General features: G+C 47.1%; 9 protein-coding genes across 9 annotated transcripts, besides 1 other annotated feature; 4 read left to right on the top strand and 5 right to left on the bottom strand.

Moving 5' to 3' along the window:
- Window positions 1-144: 144 nt before the first annotated feature.
- Window positions 145-1,118, bottom strand: FPSE_01978 (uncharacterized protein; the record flags this gene model as incomplete). Its single annotated transcript, XM_009255097.1, has 2 exons — window positions 145-907; window positions 955-1,118. 2 exons carry the CDS (start codon window positions 1,116-1,118, stop codon window positions 145-147), a joined length of 927 nt encoding a protein of 308 aa, XP_009253372.1.
- A 326-nt stretch (window positions 1,119-1,444) lies between these two features.
- Window positions 1,445-2,389, bottom strand: FPSE_01979 (uncharacterized protein; the record flags this gene model as incomplete). The annotated part of the gene is made up of 1 exon (XM_009255098.1): window positions 1,445-2,389. One exon carries the CDS (start codon window positions 2,387-2,389, stop codon window positions 1,445-1,447), a length of 945 nt encoding a protein of 314 aa, XP_009253373.1.
- A 3,557-nt stretch (window positions 2,390-5,946) lies between these two features.
- On the top strand, window positions 5,947-7,864 carry FPSE_01980 (uncharacterized protein; the record flags this gene model as incomplete). The annotated part of the gene is made up of 4 exons (XM_009255099.1): window positions 5,947-6,019; window positions 6,074-7,403; window positions 7,451-7,605; window positions 7,662-7,864. 4 exons carry the CDS (start codon window positions 5,947-5,949, stop codon window positions 7,862-7,864), a joined length of 1,761 nt encoding a protein of 586 aa, XP_009253374.1.
- A 241-nt stretch (window positions 7,865-8,105) lies between these two features.
- FPSE_01981 (uncharacterized protein) lies at window positions 8,106-11,025 on the bottom strand (the record flags this gene model as incomplete). Its single annotated transcript, XM_009255100.1, has 7 exons — window positions 8,106-8,308; window positions 8,356-8,628; window positions 8,676-8,879; window positions 8,933-8,939; window positions 8,993-9,222; window positions 9,273-9,672; window positions 9,718-11,025. 7 exons carry the CDS (start codon window positions 11,023-11,025, stop codon window positions 8,106-8,108), a joined length of 2,625 nt encoding a protein of 874 aa, XP_009253375.1.
- A 546-nt stretch (window positions 11,026-11,571) lies between these two features.
- On the top strand, window positions 11,572-13,384 carry FPSE_01982 (uncharacterized protein; the record flags this gene model as incomplete). The annotated part of the gene is made up of 3 exons (XM_009255101.1): window positions 11,572-11,934; window positions 11,979-12,543; window positions 12,597-13,384. The coding sequence occupies 3 exons, from the start codon at window positions 11,572-11,574 to the stop codon at window positions 13,382-13,384; spliced, it is 1,716 nt and encodes a 571-aa protein (XP_009253376.1).
- A 470-nt stretch (window positions 13,385-13,854) lies between these two features.
- FPSE_01983 (uncharacterized protein) lies at window positions 13,855-15,733 on the top strand (the record flags this gene model as incomplete). Its single annotated transcript, XM_009255102.1, has 2 exons — window positions 13,855-15,535; window positions 15,726-15,733. The coding sequence occupies 2 exons, from the start codon at window positions 13,855-13,857 to the stop codon at window positions 15,731-15,733; spliced, it is 1,689 nt and encodes a 562-aa protein (XP_009253377.1).
- Window positions 15,734-15,876: 143 nt separating this feature from the next.
- Window positions 15,877-16,762, bottom strand: FPSE_01984 (uncharacterized protein; the record flags this gene model as incomplete). Its single annotated transcript, XM_009255103.1, has 2 exons — window positions 15,877-16,523; window positions 16,573-16,762. The coding sequence occupies 2 exons, from the start codon at window positions 16,760-16,762 to the stop codon at window positions 15,877-15,879; spliced, it is 837 nt and encodes a 278-aa protein (XP_009253378.1).
- Window positions 16,763-17,042: 280 nt separating this feature from the next.
- Window positions 17,043-17,064: a microsatellite.
- Window positions 17,065-17,757: 693 nt separating this feature from the next.
- On the bottom strand, window positions 17,758-18,933 carry FPSE_01985 (uncharacterized protein; the record flags this gene model as incomplete). Its single annotated transcript, XM_009255104.1, has 1 exon — window positions 17,758-18,933. The coding sequence occupies one exon, from the start codon at window positions 18,931-18,933 to the stop codon at window positions 17,758-17,760; it is 1,176 nt and encodes a 391-aa protein (XP_009253379.1).
- A 948-nt stretch (window positions 18,934-19,881) lies between these two features.
- FPSE_01986 (uncharacterized protein) lies at window positions 19,882-20,703 on the top strand (the record flags this gene model as incomplete). Its single annotated transcript, XM_009255105.1, has 3 exons — window positions 19,882-20,114; window positions 20,168-20,503; window positions 20,553-20,703. The coding sequence occupies 3 exons, from the start codon at window positions 19,882-19,884 to the stop codon at window positions 20,701-20,703; spliced, it is 720 nt and encodes a 239-aa protein (XP_009253380.1).
- Window positions 20,704-20,801: the final 98 nt, after the last annotated feature.

Raw genomic sequence — 20,801 nt, 5'->3', positions numbered from 1 at the left:
AGAATTGATTCATGGTTACCTTTAATGGCATATTAATACCTTGAGATTGTGAACGACATTTGACCCCTACTGACCATTCAGTCTACATACCGGACGAAATAGAAAGAAGAGATGAAATATATCACCCGCTAAAAGGTAAAGATACTATTTTGTACGTTGATCTATCAGAAACCTAAATAGCCCTCTCTGTAAAGCACAAGGTGCTGCACCACCATGATCCTCCCCCTCAAACTCCCACATCCAAACATCCCTTAGTTTCTTTGACTTTTTCATCCTATCTACCAGTTCCATTGCGTTATCATTCATCTTCCTCTCCCACGCTCCCTTCTGCTTCTTTTCAAACTTTTCATCCGATTCTCCAGGCAATTTGATAAGCGTTTGTTCAGCACCGCCAAACATGACCAAGAGTCGTGGAGTTTGAGCGTTAGGAGGTTCGCGTGCGTGGAATTCTCTCTCTTGATTGTGCACAATGCTTTTGTTGTTGAACCAAATGGATGGACTGGCTGCGATGAAGGTATCGAAGAAATCTGGTTGAGTGAATAAAGCGTTGAGGGTGAAAAGGCCGCCGTAGGAATGGCCGAACAGAGCCTTGGGCGCAGATCCGAGAGGGACCTTTGGGAGGAGTGTCTCTTCTATATATGGTCGGATTTGGGTGTCAATTATATCCAAAAAGTCGGATGCTCCACCAAATGGTCCCGGGGAGGGCTTCCCATCAGGGCCAGGCGGCACACTGTAGGTGCCATCAGAAGCCTCAGGTGTCAAATCGCCATTGCGACGCTTGTCAAACACGCATGTTTTGTTGGGATAGCCGATTGCTACAATGACAACTCTAGTGTGGTGAGTAAGCTCCAATCGACGCGCGATATCTGTTGCTGTGAAGAAGTAGGCGTTTCCATCAACAACGTATCTATAGAAAATCAGTTTCGTGGGAGCTGGAGATGAGGCTTTTCTTACACAGTGGAGATGGTTGAAGTGTCATCTTCAGGCGGTGCGCGTTCTTTGCTCCAGCACAGCGGCCAAGAGACTTGGATGAGGTATTCGCCTCTTCTTGTGGGGAGAGTGAATTGGCAAGAGTTGGGTGCGTTGGCGTTCTTGTGGATATCTTGAACTAGAGTCATGGTTGAAAGTAGTCCTGTGGTTCTGAGCCCAGATGATGATTGATGAATGGGGATGAAGATGAGATGGAGATGAACTGGCTGATGATCAGATAAGATTAGATGACTCGTTCTAACCAATGAGACCATATTTGGCGGGGTGATGGCTGCCCGCTGTGACTGACAGTACCTAAGTTACAGTGGGAATCCCCTCAAATCCCCTATTGAACAGAGGGGCATTCTGTTGTCGCAACAATTGCAGCACCATCATTAAGCATCGCAAGGGGTTGAACAAGATGAGGAAAAAATGAAGATTTATATATGTCTTCGCTATTTTATTTTACTATTATTTAAATGATGTTCTTCAAATCTTGCTTCGCCCTGAACCGTCTAAGGTTATCAGCAATCAGCCCCTCAGCACCCTGTGGTCGTCCACCAGCAGCATGCGGTGAAACAATCGTATTGGGCGCCTTCCAGATCTTGCTTGGCTCAGGAAGAGGCTCTGTCTCGAAAACATCCAATGCAGCTCCTCCAATCTCTCCCTTCTCCAGCGCATCAACAAGCGCATCCTCATCCACTGATGTACCCCGCCCCACGTTGACGACCCACGCGTGCTTGGGCAATTGCTTGAGGCGCTCAGCGTTGAGAACGTGGCGCGTGGAATCGGAGCCGGGGAGGATCATAACCAGCGCATCAGTCTCGGGGAGAAGCTTGTCGAGATCATCCTCGGTGTAAATCTCAATACCGTTGCGGACACCCTTTTGACGAGCGATACCTCGGACTTGGGAGCCGAGACCGACGAGCTGCGGGGTGAGGCTCTTTGCGATGTTGCCGAAACCCCAGATGAGCACGCGCGCATCACGGAGCGTTGTGAAAGCATCCTTGGGTCGGTCTGGCTGAGGACCACCGAGGTGACCTGGCCATTTGCCCTGGAGCTGGTAATCGCGCATCTCGTAGAAACGACGAGCGGCGTTGAGCAAGAGACCCAACGCATGCTCTGCGACAGTGTGATCGTGAAGACCAGAACCAGTCGTAATTTTAATCTTTGAGGCGTCGAAACCAGCGCCGAGAACGTCGTTGGGACCCGCAGCGAGAGACTGGATCCATTGGAGCTTTGTGAGGCGCTTTGCGGCGTCCTTGAGGTTATCGGCTGTGTTTGTCCATGTAACGAGGATCTCGGCGTCGACGTGCTCTTCTGGGATGGGCTTCTTGACGTCGTATGAGTGGAGGTCGACGGAGAAGCCTTCGAGGCTTTGGATGTCGAGCTTGAGGGATGTTGGGTAGAGCAGCTTCATTTTAGATAGTGATTGAGGGAATATGAGATGTTTGGACTGTTGATGAGGGATCGGAGCTGTATATGTACCAACGCTGATGAGCGCATGATGGGGAACATGATGCCATCGGAAAGAAGACCGGATCACCAAGTTGACCAATCACGATCTACACTTTTGGGGTGAGGAGCCGAGGCCGGAATACAGTAAAATACCCCGCCGTGGGGGAAGAGGGGCTTTCTTTGGGGGTCATGAACAATTGAGGTCAAGGATTGGTCAAAGGTTATAAGAACCCCAAATCCCGCGGGAGGTCAACTATTAGCTGAAACTATCTTTTTAGTATCATTGCATGATCTTGATGAAGAGGGATCAAGAGGCTGTCCATACTTGCTAGAATTTGGTGGTTGGTAAAGACAATATTGACTTTCGTTTCCCTTCAACAAGAGTCATATTTGCAAAGTAGGGCACAAACGCAACCTTATTCTTACACAATACAAAAGCATTGCTCAGTAATCCACGTGTTCTTTCTTCAACACAACCTTGGAAACACTCTTGACTTGACCGTCTAATTACTACCAAAATACCAACTTGTCAGTTAGCTTGCCCCTTCTCCTACCCTGATCCCCATTGCTGACACCGATTCTAGACAATAACACCATGCCTATCTACTGAACGAAAGATCCTATACACGTGGCACCCGACCAACTGCCAAGGGTTTTTTCTTGCGACCTCCTCTATCAAACCTGCCCTTCAAAAGGCCAAAAGTGACCACTGTATCATCATACAAAGACAAAGACTATATCTAACTACCACAAAGGGTCGAGCAACGTGGCGTGTCAAGGCGGCCATCTTTGGCCGCAACCTGATCATGCTAGTCAGCCGTTCCAGGGCTTTCTCCTCCTCTAGCTAGGTACCTAGCTGATATATTTATCGCCGGGTCTTAGAAGCCGGCTGAAAAGCGTGATTAGGTTGCAGCCGAAGATGGCCGCCTTGTCGCGCCATTCGTCGCTTGACCTTTTGAGCTAGTTATTCATAGCCTTTGCCTCCGTATAGATAACACGGTCGTCACTCTATACTTGGTAGAATGATATCGAGGCACAGTAGCTTCAGCCTCTTTACTACCTGGCACCAAGTCACAGAACCTACCGAGGTTTACTACAAGCATGAAATTGTAAACTATACAACACAGTTGTCACTTCATTCATTTGTAGTGAGATAAATTGGCATGGTAAGCACAATGTTTGAACATGATATTTGAGAACGACATCGCTGATGGCATTTGCAGGTCGGAAGAGAATGTGAGGATTTTCTAGGAGTAAACACGGGACTCAGTTTTTATTAGACCTACAAAATTAAATTATCCTAAGAATTTCATAATTATATCATGATAAGACTTGAACAAACCTCCATCGGTCGTATCTTTAATTACAATTTATGTCTTTGCACTGTATTGAGTCTACCCTACACAATGGCTCGCCATGAGCAAAACTCGGAAAACCTAGTATAGCTATGTACCAAGGTGGCCTCTTTATGCACTGTAACCTTAACAAACCTTGCAAGAGACTCGACTGTGAGACTTCTTACTCACCAGACTTTGTCCGGCCTTTGCCATCTTCGGATGTTGGCACAGGAAGAAATACGCATCACAAACCTGCTTGTGGCAAGGTGAACTGTTAGCTACCTTCTTGTAAATAAATCGAGGCAAGAAGTTCCAGATGACATTAATAATATCTGACCGGGCCGGATCTCACGTGCTTCATTATAGGTCTTGATGTATAACCATCTGTCAGAGCATGGATATCCGTCTCTATGCAGAATTGATCCACTAACATGGGACGACAAAGAGATAAAAACAAAAATGCCTAAGATTAGCGAATACAAGATGTTAAAGGGTATGTAACATCGAAGAACAAAGAAGCAATCCAGAACAATCCCATCATGCATGTGTCTTGAAGATTGCCACTAGCAAATACCAAGTCAGGTCACGAAGATAAGCCGTGCAGCTCAAGCAACTGCCTGTGGTGCTGCATCCTGTTCTCACAAACCAGGCGTCAGGATATGTCTTTCTCACCCTGACTGGAAATACTTATCCATTGGCAATTAGGCAATCTCACCACACACGCCACTTAAAACCTCACATCCGTCTAGATCAACAGCCAACACGGACGTATTTCTACAACAGATCAAACCAAAGCCCGTCACCCCTCGGAGCTGAAAATTGCAGACAAGATTGTAGTATCAAACATCCCTGAAATTTAACAGAAGCTTCGGTGCATTGGTTGACTTGGCAGTGTGGAAACGTGCTAGAAGGGAGAGCTCGCGTGTGGTCGCTCGAATCTATGGGATGCGGGAGTTGTGGCGCGGTCCTTGGCGGTTGGCTTGGCGAGCTGGATCCTGTGAAAGATGTAATCGTTCGAGGGACGATGATTGTGCTTGACTTGTGGTTGTTACTGTACAGCCTCAAGTTGTGGTTGATATCTGGATGCTTCATCTAACAGGCTGGAAGATGATCACTTCCTCCTCATGCTTCCCCGGATTCTCGTGCTTAAATGTAAAAAGAAGTCTCTCAACAAAGTCAATTCCTCTCTCAAAATAAGCTTATCCTCTTAATTAAGATGCCCTGCTCTGATCGGCCTTGGCATCGCGGTCCGTCGATTGTGGACAAGCCACCAACTCCACGTGTACTTTCTCGTTGTCTGATTGGCTCCTCACCCCTGCCTGGAAGAGCCTCCCTTACAACGACATCCGTTGATGCACGTGGGGTCAGGAACTGGTTCAAAGCTTATTCCCATAACTCTGGGACTGCTAAACTGGGGGGTGACAGTAGTCTTGGTCGAGCCACCGTGGTGTCTTGCCCGTTTGGGTTGGACGGTGGATGAAATAAGGGTAGAGTCTCGTGGGACCTGGTTGTCTCTCACCGTCTAATGGAGAGTGTCAGCGATAAGCTGTCTACAGGGAAATACTCTATTTTGACCTAGTCTGATTGATGTCTATTTGGATGTACATTGTCACTGTCTGGTCATAACTTCAAAGTCCATTCGCCTGAACCTCAACTCATCTCCAACTCATCAACATACAACTCTCGACACTTCCATCTCACATGTCAAATTCCCCTTGAAAAAAGACCGAACATCACCCTCTTCTAGCAAAAGTATTCCTTCTGCCAAGATGACTACCGGTCCAACGAACATCAAGAACCAAAGCACGAGAGCAACCACCCCCGTCGCTGCCAAGAAGCACTATTCAGCTCAACATCACTCTTCGATTAATCTGCCAAGACAGACCTTGTGTCGGCATCACATATCTGTCTCAATCATTGGCCGACATGGAATTGCCTCTCGACTCCTTCCGGTCACCGAGGACGTGCGTCTGGCCCCATAACCATAATTATAAGCTTGTTCGCCAAGTCTTGCTCGTCCCACACCTTTTCACTTGGAGGATGAGTGAATGAATATAAGGAGTCGGGGTCTGGCTGTTCTGGAATTCCGTTTTGTGGTTTCTGTGCATCAGCTACTTCCTCTTCATCCCTTCTTTCCAGAAAAGGAATAAAAAAGTCCGATTTCTTCGGCTAGCTTTTGATCATGGTTCTTCATCAGTACGATTACATCTTTGCCCTCGGCACCATCTTTTCTTTCCTCGATGCCTGGAACATTGGTACTGCTCTCGTCTTGACTCGATCTATCATAGCACCCTACTGACGCTCTATAGGTGCCAACGATGTCGCCAACTCGTGGGCTACGTCGGTATCATCCCGATCCATTGGTTACATTCAAGCAATGACTCTCGGTTCCATCCTCGAATTTGCCGGATCCGTCGGTGTTGGTGCTCGTGTCGCTGATACCATCCGTACCAAGGTCGTCGACCTGGACCAGTTCGAATCCGACCCTGCCCTTCTCATGCTCGGTATGATGTGCGCCATCGCCGCCTCTTCCATCTACCTCACTTTCGCCACTCGCATTGGTCTTCCTGTCTCCACTACACACTCCATCATGGGCGGTGTCATTGGTATGGGTGTTGCTCTTGTCGGTGCCGAAGGAATTCACTGGGCCGAGCTAGACAAGGGTATTAGCTCTGGTGTCATCTCTGTTTTCCTCGCTTGGATCATTGCCCCTGGTTTGTCCGGTGCCTTTGCCGCTATCGTCTTCCTCATCACCAAGTATGGTGTCATGCTTCGAAGCCAGCCCGTCTGGAAGGGTCTCTTCCTTACTCCCATCTACTTCGGAATCACTGCTTCTCTCCTCACCATGCTTATCGTCTGGAAGGGTGGTAGTATCAAAATCGACTTCACTGACGCCGAGACTGTTGGCATGATTATTGGTGTCGGTGCTGCTTGGGGTCTTATTGTTTCCATCTTCCTCGTCCCCTGGCTCTACCGTATTGTCATCTGCGACGACTGGCAGCTTCGCTGGTGGCACATCGCCCAGGGCCCTCTTCTTCTCAGGCGTCCTGCCCCCCCTGCCCAGCCTGAGGGCGCCGAAGGCGGTATCAAGGATTTCTACGAGGGACATCTCACCAAGGAAGAGCTTTCTGAACTTCGACGTGCTGGCCGCGAGGGCAGTGACGAGTTCGTCCGCGCCCAGAACCAGACCAGCAACGAAGGCAAGGAGGGCTCTACCGAGAACAAGGTCATGTCTCCCCCCTCAGAAGGCACCGACGACGTTGCTGAGCCCGTTGAGGCAAAGCCCCGACGTAGCCTGGTCGGTCCCAAGCCTGAAGGTAGCCTTGTAAGCGGTGCTGTTCTGTTCTGGTACCTCAAGAAGGCTTTCCTTTCTGGTGTTGACCAAGATATCATCGCCATGCAAAAGAAGAAGAGCATTCTTACTGGCGACCTTGACGAGATCCACTCCACCGTTGCTCACTACGATAACCGTGCCGAGTACCTGTATACGTTTATGCAAGTTATGACTGCTTGTACAGCCTCCTTCACACACGGCGCGAACGACGTTGCCAACGCCATTGGTCCTTATGCTACTATCTACCAGATCTGGAGGACTGGTACCATTGAGGGCAGCAAGTCTGAAGTACCTGTCTGGATTCTGTAAGTGCTTCTGGTACTTTAATTGAAATATTGCTGACATTTAGTAGTTGCTTTGGTGGTGCTGCTATTGCTCTTGGTATCTGGACTTACGGATACAACATTATGCGCAACCTTGGTAACCGCCTGACCCTTCACTCTCCTTCTCGAGGGTTTAGTATGGAGCTTGGTGCCTGTATCACAGTCATCCTTGCTACTCGTCTTAGTAAGAACTTGTCCATGAAACCCTTCAACATACATCGACACTAACAATACCTTTAGAACTTCCCGTCTCTACTACCCAGTGTATCACTGGTGCCACCGTCGGTGTTGGTCTCTGTTCCGGCACTTGGCGCTCTATTAACTGGCGCATGGTTGCCTGGATCTACATGGGCTGGATGATTACCCTTCCTGTTGCTGGTATTATTTCTGGCTGCATCTGTGGTATTATTATCAACGCTCCTCGCTGGGGCTACAGTGGTTAAGCAATCACTATCACTCCTTGGATATACCCTCTCATTTTGTGCCCCAATGGGTTTACCACGCTATTAGAATTGTTTTTGAACTTGAACCTGGATATAGGTGTCGGGTTTCGAACTTTATACATATCTTAATTTGAAAAGTTACCGCACATGCAGAGAATACTTGTACAATGTGAATGTTTGAGTTGGACATCTATCAACATTTCTTCATGTTTGCATTTGCTTCGCAGTTTTGATGATCAAACTAAAACTCGGCCAATGCTCTAGAACCCGCATTGAACGCCCGTTGCCCTTCGTCCATGTTATGGACGTTCACCAGGTAACTCTTAAACTGTCTCATCATCTCACAAACCTGCTCAAAGTCTCTCTGGTCAAGAGTCGGTTGTTTCTGGTTCGCAGAGCCCTGCTGGAACCTGTAATCGGCCAGAGCAACAGCGGTTTGGAAAGCTAGACAAAGTTAGACCTCTCATTTCCATCGTAGTCATAGTACTCACCATTTCGAATTTCTCTTCCGTTCCACTCCATCTCACTGATGGCCCCATCTTCAAGTATATAGTCCTTGGCGCGACGGGTAACTTTGAAGTCCTCACGGTCATAGTCCAGCTTGTCGAAGAACTGCTCCCAGACTTTCTTCTGGCCCTCAGGGCTGAGCTTCTCGTAGTGAATGATAACGTGGATTCGAGAGATGAAGGCGTCGTCGAACTGACCTACTCTGTTGGTGGTTAGGAAGAGAATACCTCGGTAGTATTCTATGCATCGGAGGAAAACTGGACGATTGTTAAGACGTGAATCGGCAAATATGCAGGTGACTTACCCGCGACAAGACTGTTCCTCTTCAAGTCAGTCACTTGTCGTCTTTCGAGATACACATCTGCTTCGTCAATCAACATGACAGCACCCCATTTCTCAGCTAGCTGGAACCATTTCGAGAGCTGAGCTTCCATCTTGACTTCGTCTGTACCAATATCTCCACATGTCAGAGACAATAAAGGTCTTTCTGTGTACTCGGCGATGCACTCTAATAATTGGTCAGCATGTATTGACACAATTAAACATTTCTCATCATTTTACCTGCTGTCTTTAACCAATATGTTAGTAAAGTTACTTGCAGTATCAGCCAAGATCACTTACGTATGTCTTCCCAACTCCAGGACTTCCATGTAGCAAAAAGATCCTACCGTCACCCTTATTCTCGATATAATCTGCTCTCCAAGCTTGCTGTCGTGTCTTGTCAAGATCGTTGGTTGTAAACTTTTGTATGAGTGCTTTGATCATATCCTTTCTCTGAGTTGGCATGACGAGTGTGTCGATAGCCCTTATGTTGGCACGCGGCGGGTTGCAGTAAGCAACGTCTAGTTGGACTATAAAAGCTGTTAGTAGTCGCACACTAACGGCGGAATTGTGTTATTACCCCATGTTCTTGTCTTGAGGTCAAAACCTCTCAATAGTCGCCCACAAAGTAAATATCGATGACCCGGGCCTTCCTTCGCGCCTGGGATGGTAAGATCCTTCTCGATAGCAGGATCTAATATGTCATAGTCGAGCCAAGGGAACCCAGAGGGTGGATGAGGTCGAAGACCACGACAGTCTACGCATTGACACTTCGAAAGGCCTTTCCCGCCCATGTCTCGAACATTGCCCAACTTGGGGCCAATTCGTAGTGGAAACCGTCTTCTTCTACGATTTCTGCTGTCGTAGGAGGCGGAGCTGCTATCCGAGTCATAATTATATTCCTGTACGAGTTCTTCAATTGGCTTTTCACTCAGATAGGTTATGTATGATGCGTGGTCAATGTAGACACGGCCGTCAAGCTATTCCATCAGCCGGGGATCATGGTAAATTAGGGTTAAACTTACCTGACGTTTTTGTATCCCCAGAACAGGTCCAGAGTAATGAACCTGTCCACCAGGAAGCAACTGATACCATTTCCTCCCATTGTCTCTCAGCTTTTCTCTCCACTTACCACCATCATCTTGATCGATAATATCGCACGGCACGAGCTGCAGAGATCTAATCGGTCTCTCTCCCTCGAATGGAGCAATTGTAATAGTCTTTCCCACTCGACCGACGTACTTGCCATCAAAATCAAGGCTCCAAACCTTGATGGTATATGACTTTGGTCGCATAGGTGGGACGATGGACAAGATGCCAGGGTCTGTATCAACAGATTGCAAGACGTATGCTCCTAGATGACCGTCCGTCTCATGGTAAACTGTCTTCCCCGGCTTGAATAACAACCACAACATGCGGAAAGTACACATATCGTTTTTGTGACGCTGCTCTTCGTTGATCATGTCGTCCAAAACAGCCTTCTTGAAAAAGTGTAAAAGCCAGCCGAGATGTCGCAACCCAGTTACTTCCTCATCTTCGTCCTTCTTGATATTTTCAATTTCCGTGTCGGCGCTTTCATTGACGACTTTGTCCTTATTTGCGTCCATGTGCTGCTGCAATTCTTTATGGTGATGAGCAACCAAGGCGAAAGGCTCTTCCAACCATAACGCAGAAGAATCCACCGTCGCTGAAGGATAATAGGAGACGTAGCATCGAATGATCTTTAGCAGTGGTTCTGAGTGAACAGTCAAACGCTTTGAGACAATCTTTGCTCTCATGTTTGGCTTCTTTAAAATGTTCGATTCGATCAACCTCTCAGCTTCCCAATCGCGACGATCATCATTCGCCTGTATCGAAGTCAACAGTACTGTGACTAATTCGAATGCGGGATCATCCGCCAAACCCAGACTATCCAGATCGAACTCGCCCTCCCATGGCTCGCTACCAATTGTATTGTTTCCGTTGTCTCGATACTCGACAGCGTGGAGAATACTCTTGGCCTTTGGCTTAGCGGATTTGCTCTCATCACGGGCCTTTTCCTCTACTGGTACTGGCGATGTCGGTTCTAGATCTTGCTGGCAACGTGGACATATGTCAACGCCAAAGTCCCAGAGGTGAGCATGCGATCGTCCGGTGGAGGAACACCATAGGTTTGTTTTGGAAGGCCAGTGAAACTCAAGCTCGGTGGGCTTTTTATTTCTCTTTTCACCTTCAGTCGTTTCTTCTTTTTTAGACTCGTCTTTGATGCCTTCTTCGACATCAGAAGTCCCAGTCGATTTCGTTACCTCGCTTTGCGAGGCGTCGGTAGTAGGAGTGTCTCCATTTCCTGCCATAGTATATTGTTGAATCGTTCGGTCTCTATAGTTTTGAAAAGTAGTACAATGAGATATGCTGTTATATAGAATATGACTGAGGGGTCGTTGTGCCTGATGGTTCAGGATGACAATGCATAAGCAGTAAGCGCCAAAGCGCAGGAAATGGCGCACAAATACAGATATTGACAGGGATTTGGTCTAGGCTGATAGGCTCAGCATCCACAGTTGATGCAGTGTCGCGCTTACTTTTGTCCAGACATTCTTCATTCTTACCGAAGATGTTTCATTTCTGTTCATACGGTCTGTCGAGGTAGGATCAGTCTCGCTTATCGGCCGATTTTATCTGGTACTGGCGACCAAACCTGTTACAGGATCTAGTTCTATCTTATGATATTGACGGGTCGTCAACCCCACTTCTGAGTCTTACATCTGGGTTGTATGTAGGGCCATCAGCATCAGAATGGCCTCGCTCACTTGCGAAACAACATTGGTTGAAACAACATGGACAACATGGATAGGGCAGGATAACATGTGTGTATTACAAGAGCTCTTCGGGTGAAGATTATGCTCATGGCTATTAGTGACGATCCCAACCTTGGACCCTTGTATAACCAACAACGAAGGATCCTAGAGCTCTGGGAAAGATTTAACGAGATCTACCCCGATGGTAGTCAACCAGGCCAGATGAAAACCATACCGACAATTCAGACGCTCTACCAAGCTATCGATCAAGCTCAGACAGCATGGCATGATAAGCAAGCTCGAGGACTCCGACCTATACGGGACAAGTTCTTTAACTTTGCGGAAACAATGAGCGAGTATTCCTATCTCTTCAGCATTATTCCCAACGGCGACAAGTATACAAGTCTCATCACTGGAGTAGTATCATCCGTTGTGAAGGTGCTTTGTTGTGTCCGAAGCGTCGAGGTATAGACTGACGTTGTAACCAGGTCTCAGTGAACTACAAAAAGGTAGCCGAGGGTTTTTCAGAAGCACTTTCAGATGTCAGCGACCATCTTCGATCCGTCAAGAAAATCTCAAAGGGAGCAGACAGTCATGATATGCGCCTGCACGTCATCAAACTCTACTGCGAAGTATTTGAACTCCTGTGTCACGCTCTCACATGGTTCACCAGCAAGCGAAAGCGCATAGGTGCTGCTTTCAAGAAGAACTTTTACGATGACACGGTAGTTAGTCTCTTGAATCGAATACAAAAGATCGTCACCGCCATCGATCGAGAAGCAAATTATATCTCTCATGGCCAAGTGCGTGAGATTTACGAGAGAGTGCTGGATACCAAACTGGAAGATCGACTACGTTCAGTAGGTATTCAGAGTCGAAGAGATGGGGAGACAGCTATCGAGGGAAAACTTGGGAGGGTGAGAGAGGCAGTAGACTGTTCTGATGATACGGCAAGCCGATTAGAGGTAGAAGAAGCTGTTAGTCCGGCAGCCTTGGTGGAGACATCCTCATCAGATGAGCCGATGACATCTGAAAGTGAGGATAGTCTTGTTGAAAGTATCGACTCGGAAGATGGTGAGTAATTTCGATGTAGTGATTTGGATGGTGTCAAAACTAACACGGCTCAGATCTGGATTACTGTTCGAGATTTGAGGTGGAGCGATTTACATCTCACCTTGGTACTTATCGGGAATTTATCAGGATGATGCCATCCTCTACACGAGGCGAAGTGGTGAAGTCTCTCCCCGACGAGGTGTTGCTAAGGGTAAAAGGATGGATTGATGCCCCGGAATCCAAAACCATATGGATCCAGGGCATCCCCTCCTCACAGCAAGACTCGGTCGTTTCTCGCACAGCTCTCAGGATATACGAAGTGAGCACTGAGGCACGTTTGCCATGTATCGTGTTCTTTTGCCAGCCTCGATATTCTTTCGCAAAGGAGAAGAATCTGACTCAGAAGGACGCTTCGTTGATTGCCTTTTTATATGGTATTGTCAATCAGCTGGTCCATCTCCTCCCGACACAGTTCCAGGCTACAGAGGAGCTAGTACAGGAGAAGTTTGATCGTCTAGATGGCAGCAAACAGAGTATCGCCGCTGCATTGGATCTTGTTCGTGTACTGCTCGATCACGCACCCTCTCCCCTGATCTGGGTGATAGATGGCTTGCAGTTGGTCGAAGACAGAACGTCCATGCCCTTTCTCCAAACCTTTCTGGGAATACTCAAAGAGCAAAAGACAAAGCGCATCTCAAAAGTCTGCTTCACTACACAGGGAAACTGTGCTGTACTGGCACGTGGGCTTGACTTTAGGGAACGGGTTGATGCGACCAGGACAATCTTCAGCAGGCCAGAAGGATCTGTCGCTATGCTAGCAGCCAGACCTTTTGCTACGGCGTCGAAAGGACGAATGTATTGATACGGCCTGGTGTTTTGCTTTACGTATTGCAGATTGTTAATTTGACATGTTGGAGATCACCATAGTAAAGTGAGCCTAAAGTTCTGAAACTGACATCCTCGATGCATAACATGCTACAAGAGGTGAGATGGTACATATGAATCCTGAATACTCATTCCTCTCGTGACGATCTTGGAGTCTGCCTATCCATACCAATCATGCCTCGCAAGGCTCTCTTAAGTCTGGCTACAGCTGAGTTATTTTCCAGTAAGCGGATACCGTGACCAGAAGTAACCTTGCAGCATTGGTCCAATATACACACATAAATGCAGGTCTAACCCCCAATCCGTATCTTTGCATGCATTAGCTTATTGCACTTTGCGAGTGACACTGCAATTGTAATCTGCAGCATCTTTATCATATTCGTACCTTGTTTTTAAAAGCAGACGTCCCGTCGTCTCCCGCTCTGTGAATTAATCACCGTCTGCACCATGGCTACACCAACTCTCTACTCATACGAGCCTGTAAAGCCCCATCAGCTACGACTATTGAAGTTTGTAGACTATGGGACATCTGTTTCGGCTGTTCTCAAAACTTTCTCTCTTCATCAACCACTCCCGGCGTACGACTCTTTGAGCTACACCTGGACTACTAATGGAGATGTCTTGTCGAAAAGCTGGAACTTGGTGATAAACAAACAACAACTTCCAGTTCTCGATACATTACGTCCATTCATTGATGTGTTGGAGTCAAAGGGTCAACTTCTCGATGATCGGTGGTGGTGGATAGATTCAATCTGTATCAATCAATCAGATGTTGAAGAGAAGGCCCAGCAAATACAACACATGCAGCACATTTATTCTCAAGCTAGCCGAGTCATTTGCTGGCTTGGAGAAGAATCAAGCGACAGTAATATTGCTATGGAATTCGTCAAACATCTCGACAAGATGTCCAGAGAAAAATATCACATCGACAAGCTTCGCGCGATATTAGAGGCTGATGAATACCGTGCTAAATGGGCAGCACTGGGCAATCTTCTGTCTCGCAGGTGGTGGTCAAGGATCTGGACCGTTCAAGAGTTCGTGCTCCCCGCGAGTATTTCTTTTTGGTGCGGCACACGCAGCGTCAGTAGGGTCGCCATGTGTCGCAGCATAAGTACCGCGGACAAGTGTCCCTCGGTCGGCATAAAAGAGACTCATGGATTCATCAAAGCAAACAACAGACGAAGGGCACGTGGATTGCACAAGTACACAAGCAGCGAAGGAGTCAATGTGACCCTGACTCTTGCAGCATTGGCTGACTATTTTTCGTGCATGGATGTAACGGATGACCGAGACCGGTTGTATGGTCTGATGGGTCTCTCTACTGACAAATGGCTTCCGGATGTCAACTATCTCCTCAATACTGAAGAGGTCTGCCTACGTTTTGCGCAAGCTTTTATAACCCACTACAAGTCACTCGATATTATAGCATTCGTGTCGACTCAAAAAAGTCCATGCTCATCCTGGCCGTCTTGGGTACCTAGCTGGCGGAATGATAAGGCTCTTGTTGTTCCCCTCATGGTTAGCCAAAGTTCCAGAACACAAATTGGAAACTTGCGGACTCCGGCAGCCCTTGAGGTGGATACATCGGTTGCATATTCAGCCTCTGGGGCCTCGGAAGCTATCTTCAAATTTGAAGGTTCGACACTGGTCGCTCATGGAGTCGTGCTTGATACTGTTGATGGTCTAGCCGGATCTCGCCGCTTTCAAATGGCCCAATGTTCTGAATGGGAACCAGAAAAGGGCATGGGTATCTCTTCTTCGCCAACCGATATCCTAACGAGCCTGTGTAGATGTCTAGTGTTGGGTCGAAAAGATCGATATATGCGATGTCCCATGCCAACCGTTGAGTTCTTGCGTGATTTCTTGCAGCTACTTGCGCCACTCATAACAGAGACGAATATCGAGCCTTCGCTGGAAATAAAGGAGTGGTTTTCTTGGACAAGGTCTCTCTTAATCCAGGGGCGCAGCTTTGAGAGCATGTTGCGCGAGATGATACACGCTGGTATTGACGTCCAAGGTCCAGCTCCAAACCGAGACGAATATTATCACTACACATTCTTTGGTCGCTTTTTCGATACCGTGATAAGAATGTCGCTTCGTCTGGTAGTAACTCGTCATAGATATCTTGGTATGTCAGTTGAAAGGGCAAGAAAGGGAGACTTGATTTGTCTATTATACGGTTGCAATGTTCCTGTTTTGTTACGCGAAGATAAAGTTCAAGGGGGGTTTACATTTATAGGTGAATGTTTCCTTGATGGGTATATGAATGGGCAGGGATTGGCATATAATAATAACTCCGATAGGATATTTAACATTAGATAGGTAATGAAGCCCTGCTGGGTATAGATATTAAGTATTAGTCTACTATTCACGGAATCTAAGTCTCTATTGTATATCTCTAAACAACCTGCGCAACACCAAAATACATCTGCATCGCCCTATCACTCCATCTAAGCCTGTAACAGCAAATTACTTGTTGGCAGGCTTGGCCTTCCAAAGTACCCAAGCGAAAGTAATGCACAACTTGAGAAACGCGGCAATCCAAAGGGCACCAGCAAAACCGACCCAAGACTTGGACAAGAAACCACCACAAACAGCACCAAGGAACAGAAGAACGGCTCCAACAGCCCTTCGGTTACGATCAGCATTGTCGGTGATGGGCGCAGTAAAAAGCTTTGCGTCGCTCATCATGTCGCAGTACAGACTCGTCAGCACAACCGTAGGCATAGAGTTGTACTTGAGGGCTCGACTGGCAACAATTTGGCCAGCACTCTGGAATGCGAGGATGGCGATGGCAGCGTAGTCGGATGCTGGGAAGGAGTTTTGCACCCTTTCAATAATCCAATCACCTTCGTGGGTGGTGCTTCTACCATGGGGGTTGTTCCACACGGCGCCGGTAGTAGCAAGGATAGCGACCAGGCCCGTGAGCATAGCTTGGATGAAGAATGATAGCATGAGAACCCAACGCTTTTGAGGACCAAAGTGGCGATGGACGGTGGAGAAGAAGAGAGCTCCAACACCGAAACAGACAATGGCCACCAAACAGCGTGACCAAGCTTTTCCAGGGAGGTTTTCTGGTTGATGACTGACACCCAGGCCGACAAAGATTGTGTTTCCTGAGGGATGTCAGTGATTGAGGCAAGGATTGATAAGGTGTTGACTGACCTGTTTGCATACTGACGAAACAGCCATACATGTTGAAGGCAGCACTGTCAACGAGACCAGCTACAAAGAAGCATACGAGGAGTAGGAGGTCTCCCCATCGTGTGTCGATATCTGCTGTGAATCGCCTCACTGGAGTTGGGGAGCCTCCCTTTGGTCCAGCTTCAGGGCTGTCGCTTCCGGAGTCGGGCATTTTGGCCGAGCTTTCGGATGATAGGTCCGAGATGTTATTATCCAATAATGGAATATCGTATGTGTCCAATTGGAGCAATGATTAACTCCAGTCCGTATATGTAAATTGGCTGTAAAAGCAAAAACAAGACTCAGTAATGGGAAGAAATGCCAGCAATGTTTAAATAAAAGAAAGAGTCATAGGGAGGATAAATAAGTCGCTTTTCTCCTGAATAGCGCTAATGACGTGCTGGCGCAAGAGTGGGCCCTTGATAATTTTCGGGTCTAAAAGAATTTAAAGGGACAAGACAAGACAAGACAAGAAAAACACGGCGATTTCGGCTTGACGCCAAGAATAATGCACAGACGAGGCGTACGTACGCAAACATTTTGACAGGAGCACGCTAAACTATATTTGTACCTTTTTCAAGGGTTTAATTCTGAGAGTATTAAGATATTAACTTGAATATGCACTCGATAACTCTAGTAATAGACAGATATATATGCTCTACATATCAATAATATTTTACATGAGAAGATACTTGTAGAAACATCACTATACAACACAACATCTTTCCTTCAACACCAATACCAAGCATCTAGCCCTGCCAAGCCGGGACTTGACTTTCCATGCCGAGATCACTCAGGCTGGGCATTTCAACACCGCCCCATCTTGGCTTTGTTGATCAATTACTACTGGATGGCGGTCAAAGAGATGAACAGTTGGGTTAATGGAGAGACCCATGTGAATTTACCCTAGACAGGCAGTGATATAGCATGGGTCTTTACTCTTACCAATAATCCCTTTCTCGGATACATAATCATTTTCGCATAAGGATGACACACAAAATATGCATAAGTAGAATAAAATGATGAATGACATTGCTTTTAACTAAGATCAGACTATTGTTCCTAAACCCCAGACTCCTTTCAAATAAATCAAAACTTTTCCATCCAGGTTTCAACACCTAGAAATCCACATCCTCAAACGCCCCTACACTCCTTTTCCTCCCTCATCTAGGAGATGAGACCATTGTTGCACTTGGTGCCAGGCGCAACATCAAAAACATAAGCCCAACCCACGTTGCAAATACCCCAGGTAGTCTCGGAGAAGCAGTAGAGCATTCCTGACTGAATCTCAGCTGGGCAAGCCTCGTAATTGTCGTCAGCCCAGAAGGGTCGACCACTGGCGACAGGAGGCTCAGGGTTGGTGGTGTTGATAGGAGCAGTAATGCTGGTGGGTAGCACAGGCGGAATGTCAGTGGTGCTGGTAACAAAGCTCGAAGGGGTGGGAGACTGGATGATCGACGAAACTGGAGTTGAGGGTACAGCAGGGTCCGAAGGTTGAACCGACACAGTAGAGCTGGGCTGAGTAGATGAAGGAGTGCCAGAGGCGACAGGCGCGGATGGCACAGGCTTCTCAGGAGCAGCGCCATCATCCTTAAAGTTGGGCTCAACACCCTTCTCACAAGTTCCCTCACTGCCAGGAGTACCCTGCTCAATCACCTTTCCAAAGTCACCCGGTTCGGGGAAGTTGATGACACTCCCGCTCGCACCAGTAGTACACTCACCAGGAATATTGGCGCGGAAAACAGGCGGCAAACTGTCCACAAAGGTGCTGTCATCCGTTCCTCCGATGACTTCGATAGGTGAACAGACCATGTACATCTCGCGATTGCCGATCTTGTTGAACCACGTCCAAGCGAAAATTGCCGGTCCGTTCTTCATGTCCTTGGGGATGGGAATATCGAACTGCTTGGTGCACTCCTTGCCGGTATCGTTTCCACACTCGGGACCATTCTCACGTCCGTGAGGATCCTTTCCGGTGGTGGGAATATTTCCCTCTGCTTCAGCGGGACATCCGCCGATGATGCTGTAGATTGTGTGCCACTTTTTGGGATCGTCGGGGGCTTCTTCTCCGTAAGCGACGCTGAACTGGCACGAGCCGCCGCCGTGGACTGCGCTGCCCCAGAACTTGACAGTTTGTGTTTTTCCGGCCGTGACTTTGGTGACTTGCTCTGCATGCTGGGTGCGGCCTTGGCAGGGGAAGGGAAGGTCAGCGCTCAAAGGCCATGTTTGGTACAAAGGTTCTGTGTCAAGATTGAAGGGATGAGGCTCGACCATGATGACGTGGGCGGAAGCATACGAAGCGGCCAGCGCTGCGATGCGGACGACGGAAGAAAGAGAAGGCATTTTGTCTTTGTGTGAGAGTGTGTGATGTGATGTTTCTTTTGATGAAAAAAATGCGCTTGTTGATTGTGATGTGTTTGTTGTTGTTGTGTTGCTGTGTGACGATTTCGTGTTTGACGAGGAAACGAGATGAGCCGAGATGCAGATTCCTTTCTTATACGGGATTTGAAGCAGTGATCTTTACAAAGGCCAATGTTCCCTGTTATTATTTGGAGACAAAGCATTCACTGTGTGCATGAATGAACAAGAGTGTTTGTCACTTGTTTAGTGGTGAAACGTGATTTTGTTCTTCACTGTCAATATCATAACAAAGGAGTTGTGCTGAAAACTTGGATATTCGGTTTGACTGAATGTTGAATTACTATGAACAACCGACACTGCTTTGCCGAACTGGTCACCTTGTTCCATGATATGGCGTGTATGCAGTGAGGAATCACCCATTTTGTCTGCCTAAATGTTTCTATGTTGAAGATCGAAGATCAAGATGCAGAAAGCGTTAAAGGTATCACTCGAATTTAGGGAAATGCTTACACTTATGATATAGAACCAAGTTCATCTTCTTAAATAACATAATGTATAAACTTATAGGATATTCTTATTACATTATCGTCCTAGAATTTTATTCAAGAAATACAGCTGAGTTTACAGAGAGCATATGGTGTCATGATGCCAACGTATCAGAGATCAAACGAGGCGATCACGTCATAGGAGGGGCACTTTTACTGGAAGAATCGAATTCTGATAACATAGACTATATAGATAATCCATAAAGATAAGTTTTAATATCCTTTTTCTTGTAACTTTATTACAAACGCGCCGAGATGTTGTCTCCCACCTCCATTCTGACCGGGAATACATCGGATAACAACAAAGCCTATCTTTACCTCCCGTTGTGGATAAAATTTCACAGCACACATTCACTCTCCAGCATAAACCACACAAACACTCACAATGTCGAATTCACAAACCCCTCAACCCGACAGCTTGATAGAAGCGGAAAAATGCAAACAGTACTGGGAGACGGTTGATTCTAGCGACAATGGAATGCTGGGCGGCGTTTTGTCCATCATGCCCTCCGTCTCTCGCATCGATCTACAAGGTTCGCGCACCTTTTTGGCAAGGCTAAACATTGGTGTCAAGACTGGTAGACAAAGAATACCAAGGGTCCTTGAAGGCGGTGCAGGGTGAGAAATGCCAATTCGTTAAACCAAGTGTTGTCGCTAATGATTACCTTTAGTATCGGTAGAATTACAGAAGGACTTTTACTCAAGCTCGCAGACCAAGTGGACGTTGTCGAACCAGTCGTCAAATTCACAGATGTTTTAAAGGGAAAACCAGGTGTAGGCGAAATCCATAATGTCGGCTTGGAACAATGGCGTCCCTCGGAAGGAGCTTCATACGACTTGATTTGGATCCAGTGGTGTATCGGCCATCTCAACGACGCAGAGGTGGTAGAGTTCTTGGAAAGGTGTAAATCAGTCCTGGATGCGGAACATGGAATTATCATTTTCAAGGAGAACTTGAGTACGTGGGGTCAAGATAAGTTTGATGAGCTTGACGGGAGCGTCACAAGGTAAGAAATTCTACTGATCAAGTAAGGGGTGAGATGCTAACGAGTGCAGGGAGGATGAAAAGTTTCAACAGTTGTTCAAGAGAGCTGGGCTCAAGATTATCAAGTCTGATATGCAGCGCGGCTTCCCGGTTGTTAAGAATAGGCAGTTGCTTCCTTTGAAGATGTATGCTCTGCGACCAGACAGTACGACAGAAACATAGTCGATATTGAATAATAAAATCAGTTTCCCTGATGGCTGGGAAGCAATTCCTCTGATCTATCTGAAGTCGTTGACACTTGACTGTCATAAATAATACTC

Source organism: Fusarium pseudograminearum, chromosome 1 (genome assembly GCF_000303195.2).
Source record: "Fusarium pseudograminearum CS3096 chromosome 1, whole genome shotgun sequence".
Lineage (NCBI taxonomy): Eukaryota > Fungi > Ascomycota > Sordariomycetes > Hypocreales > Nectriaceae > Fusarium > Fusarium pseudograminearum.
This window is presented reverse-complemented; position numbering and strand designations above follow the sequence as displayed.